At 38.2% G+C, this 5181-nt stretch overlaps 1 protein-coding gene across 1 annotated transcript; it reads right to left on the bottom strand.

Moving 5' to 3' along the window:
- Positions 1-518: 518 nt before the first annotated feature.
- Positions 519-4957, bottom strand: LOC107831014 (uncharacterized). The gene is made up of 5 exons (XM_016658726.2): positions 4262-4957; positions 1568-1633; positions 1392-1457; positions 1242-1310; positions 519-1142 (listed from the first exon to the last, which is right to left on the bottom strand). Exons 1-5 carry the CDS (start codon positions 4646-4648, stop codon positions 903-905), a joined length of 828 nt encoding a protein of 275 aa, XP_016514212.1. The 5' UTR covers positions 4649-4957; the 3' UTR covers positions 519-902.
- Positions 4958-5181: the final 224 nt, after the last annotated feature.

Raw genomic sequence — 5181 nt, forward strand, 5'->3', positions numbered from 1 at the left:
TTAGCCATTTTCGTCCTCTTTCGCCTCACTCCCCCGCTTTAAACAAACAAAAGTTATAGGGAATTGACAATGCCTTAGAAAATTCTCATTCTATAGTAGAATAGAAAGTTAAGTATTACTTCAATATTTAAACACATAGTGCCTTATTAAATGCATATACTGCTGCCTTACAAGACTATGGTTTATTAGGAAATTAGACATAACGGATTTCCTTCTTAATTGATGAAAATTAAATTTGGTAGAGCTGAAATTATAAGAAAAGAGCTCAACAAGTAAATACTTCGCAAAATCAGCTTGGGGAATAAAGGCCTACTCGGAGGTGAAGTGAGGGCGTTCTATATTTTATCCGCACGTTTTACAAAGTACTGTCATCTTAACCCGAGGATCTATCAAAAACAATCTCTCTACCCCAAGGTAAGGGTAAGTCTGCGTACATACTATCCTCCCCAGATCCTTACAAAGTACTATAGTTCTTCCCAGATTTTCAACTGCAAGTAGTGAAATAAGGTGTAGACGAATACCGGAAAAGAATAAACGATTCATTTATGTCCCAGATAATAAAAGGCAGTAACATATATGTGGGGAAACAAAAGAGAACAAAATAACTAGCAGGAAAAATCTGCAAAAAATTTCGAAGGTTTCTGCATATCAGCTGTTAAGATCTCTATACTACCCTTAAAAACCTTCTTCATAGACTCAACAGCTTCCAATTTGCCTGTCAACAAACAGCAAAATAGTCATTGCATCTGAGACTTTGCCTCAGCCCGAAGAAGATCTCTTTCCTGTAATTTACAAACAGCTCCCATGCTCGTGCAAGAAGCTGATACCCTGATTATCGCAGCTAGTTGTTTCGGTTGAGAAGGTCAACAACATCAGTTGTTTGTCCTCCTTCTGACCAAAGCCTAATTCCATAGTGTGCAAATTTCATCCTCTGAGGGCATTGCATTTAGATCAGGTAGAAAAAAGCCTCTATTCTGATTCTCAGTTGAGTTTTCTACTCGACGCGAATCAGATGATACCAGGTCATCATCATCCACGGTGTGTCTTGACGAGACTGAATCAGCACGGTCGGTTAGCAAGTTGCATCGATTGGATGCTGACTCAGCAGCCATTTCATTTGAGGTTTGTAGATTCAAATCAAACTGCACAACACAAGTTGACCAAAATTTAGTGCATCTACTCGTGAAGAGGGATTAACAAATCTAAAGATGAAATGCAGACGATGAAGGCAAAAAATGAACCTTGATTCTTTTAAAGTTGTCACTCCTAGCTCTTTGTTCATTGAGGGTCACATGAATGGATGCTAGTTCCTGTTAAGCCAAGAAAGAACACATTTTAGACAAAGCAATTTCGGTTTTTGGATAATAAAAGATAAAGAAAACGGAGCTTACCCTCTTTAAATGTACCCTCTCTTTAAGAAGTAAGTTCTCTTCCTCCTTAAGTTCAGTGAATGTATGCTAAAAGAATGTAATAAAAAGCTTGATCAATAAGAAGAATGCGAGGAGAAAGAGTTTAACTTTAGCTGCAACGAAAAACTATTACAATTGTGTTTGAATGTAATGCTTACCCTCTTCTTCTTTGATCTTTTGCTACTGCTGCTGCTAATATTACTTGTTTCATTAGTGAAAGTGCCCTGCAAAACATGAGTCATCAACATTAATCACTGAATATAAAATTGCACCCCAAAAGATAAATAGCTTAGATTTTTTTTTCCTAAGCAACTAGACCAGAGAGGGACATTTGACACAAAGAGATGACAATTTAGTACAAAATCAGAGGACAGACACCACAGTAGCTAAGGCTCCTTGTTGGGCAAGAGAGGATAAGAATATTGCTCAATATCAAAAACAAGTCGTAGATCCAACAAATGGGACCACTCACTTATATCTAACCCAAAGAAATAAGAAATAAATGTAGGCCCAGCCCAAGTAAGCCCAATGTGGATGATGTGGTTTACACTGTTCAACAATTCTAAAGACAAAACAAAAGGAGATGAAAAAGAAAAAGCGACGGAATCTCGCATGGAAGAAGCCAATAGGAAGAGGACACGTATTAGAAAGTACAGCGGGTGTGTGAGAGATATTGTGGATTCAACTTCTGACTCATTCATAATCACACGAGTCCATTTATGTGACTTAAAATCCGACCCAGTTTCTATCTCTCTTACTTTTTACCCATTTTACTCATCCTTGTCCGGCCTATGTTTTACCAGAAATCTCATTCCTAATCGGCCGGCCAAAAAGGAACCCCAACAGAAGGGGAAAAAAAAAGACCGGGAGAATAATAAAAAATGGAATATTAATTAAGAAGTGTAAAATGTTTTATTAGAACGAGAATGAGAAAAAATTAAAAAAGTAGAGAAAAGAAAAAGTGAGACTTAAATTAAACGCAATATATACTATTAAAACTTTCAAAAATAGATAAATATATATACATATAATAACTAGCATCGTTATCGGAAGGAAATTAGTAAATAAAGTAATAGTCTGACTTAAAAAATCTTTGGATGCAATCTGCTTTTACTGAGAAGATGCTCTTTGGATGCAATCTGCTTTTACTGAGAAGATGCTATCCCAATTTACAAGCCCCAGAACTAATTACTCACAAACAAGTATATCTACAATAGGCAACTTTCTTGCTACACAACTTCTTTAAGATCTGGAAAAAAAGACTAGTTTGACCCCCCAAAAATCCAAAATTATGGAAAAGGAGAAAAAGAACCCAACAATGAAAGAAAAAGGGGAGAGATGCTGCTGGGTTAAGGAAGAGTTAGGAAGTAACCAAATGTCTTGGGGTCCACACCCAGCTTTACACCCCTTTTCAACATAAACCAACTGACTTCCACCAAACTTTTATGTAGTAAAATCTATATACGCAAATTCGCAGAACCAACCAATTCACGCTCCCTTATAAAAATCCAAAACTGAAAAAACAGGAGAAAAAAAAAATCCAAGGAAGACGGCTTTTCCCCGAAACTCTGAATATCACCCAAAGGTTAATTCCGTCATTTCACAAGGAAAAAAGATCTCTTTTTTATATATGACTACCTCTGTCTCCGTTTTAATCTATGTGAGCCCGTTTGACTAGTCACGGAGTTTAAGAAAAGAGAGAAATTTTTAAATTTATTGTGTAAAATAAATCATATATATTTTGTGTAATTATAAATTATTACATAAATATAAATTGTTTTCAAATAGAGAAAGAGGTTATTATTTTTTATACGAATTAAAAAAAAAATAAGTTCAAATAAATCGAAAGGAAGAGAGTACTAATATTAGTAGTATACGACAAATAGAAAAGCGTCCAAAGTTCATTTTGTTCGAGGGAAGCTTTATCAGATCTGAATGGAATATCAAATCAAAAGGCTTCCCCCGAAAAAAAAATATTCAAGAAAAGTGAAAACAGAACAGGAGGGTAATTTGGTCATTGTAACGGAGGGGAAGGAAAAAGAAAAGGAGCGGAGAAGAGGAAAAACGTGATCTTTCTCCATCCCTTTCTTAGAACTTACCCTCCTCACGTGAAACGTTGCAACTTCTCCGCCTGTGAATTAACCGACCCGATATCGCCTTCCGGGGCAACCCGAAAAATAAAAAATAGAGAAAATAAATCAAAATACACCAAAAGAGACGAAATAAAAAAATTGAAAGAATAAAGAGGATATAAAAGGTGACAGCTGACACCGCGTCCGTCCATGGCGCGGCGGCGGATCGGACCGACGTTACAACAACGAGTTTGACTCACTGAGTCTATATTTCAAAATTTCCTAAGCCTAAACTGAAGAAAATTAGGTTGCTGACAAGGGGTAAAATGGTCATTACGGCTACACTAGAAAAACGTATTGGGAAAGGAAAAGGGAAAAAAGAATTGTCTCCTCAATGAACATAGAGTGACCTCAAAAACTCACTCCCCGAAATATGAAGAGAAAAAAAAGAATTTCCACACCCACCCACCTACGTCATATCAAGGGTAGTTCGGTCAAAGACACGGCACTTTCACAGATCCGATGACTGGGAAGCTGACTTCAGTACCGGTGAGCTGAAAAAAAGGATAACGACGGAGGTGTAAATGGTCAAACATAGAGCTGTGTCAGAAAATGGAGAAGGTTCAACTACATAATCGGAATCTTAATCTTCGGACGCAATTGACAAAGGTAGAGATGCCAGCTGCAGGGGGAGAGGAATCGGCGGCGATTAGGAGAATGTTAGGCCGCCGATTTTTATAGTGGTGGAAGATGAGATGAGTGAGAAAAGGGAATACAAACCTTGGATCTGAAGGCGGATGATAGATCGGAAGACGGTGGACGGCTAGACTCATCATAGCCGTCGTCACTAGGTGAACCAGCGCCGCCGCTCCAGGAAAGCGGCGTTATAGGGCTACACCTGGTAGTGGTGGTATACGCTTTCTTAACTGACATAGATGACGGCTTCGACCTCGGCTGACGGTGACCCCAACCACTCAACGGTAGTGTCAGATGCAAACCACCCTTCGCCGCCGCTGTAGTCGTGGGATGCGGCGGCGGAGGAGTAGTACTATTACGCAACTGAGATGTAGAAGAAGAAGAAGATGGGTGTTGTTTGAGTCGGAAAAGCAGCTCCACCACCACCGAATCATCGGATAACGCAGCGCATAACCAATCGTCCTTCTTCATCTGAATGAATGCTTATAGAAAATAGCTGCTGCACTGTGACTGAAAACCCACCCAAAAGAGGATATGAGAATATATGGAGGTTAAAGGAAGCTTAAAGGGGGTGGCGGAGAGAGAGAAATGGAGGAATTGATGGGGACTATGGCTAATATATATAATGGGGAGAGACTGAATGAATTCCTCTGTATTAAGATTTATATATTTATATGTGCTATTTATGCGATCTCTTCTCTCTCTATCTCTATCTCTATCTCTATCTCTAAAATGAATAAATGGAAATCATGAAAAATTTTCTGTTTATTGCGACTTTGTGAGATACTATATATATCGGCTTTTACGTGTTATTGTGTGGATGAGTTATTATTAGAAGAGAGAAGATTGGGGAGAATCGAGTAGAATGCTTTCTTTTGTTTCTTATTGGGTTTTCTATGCGGGTCGGGTTACTTATTTACACTTTTTCTTCTTCTTTAACTTTCTTAATATTTTCTTTTTCTAGTGTATATTGGTGGGGAGCATAACATAAGTCCTGTGGGACC

The sequence above is a fragment of the Nicotiana tabacum genome, chromosome 23 (genome assembly GCF_000715075.1).
Source record: "Nicotiana tabacum cultivar K326 chromosome 23, ASM71507v2, whole genome shotgun sequence".
In the NCBI taxonomy this organism is placed as follows: domain Eukaryota; kingdom Viridiplantae; phylum Streptophyta; class Magnoliopsida; order Solanales; family Solanaceae; genus Nicotiana; species Nicotiana tabacum.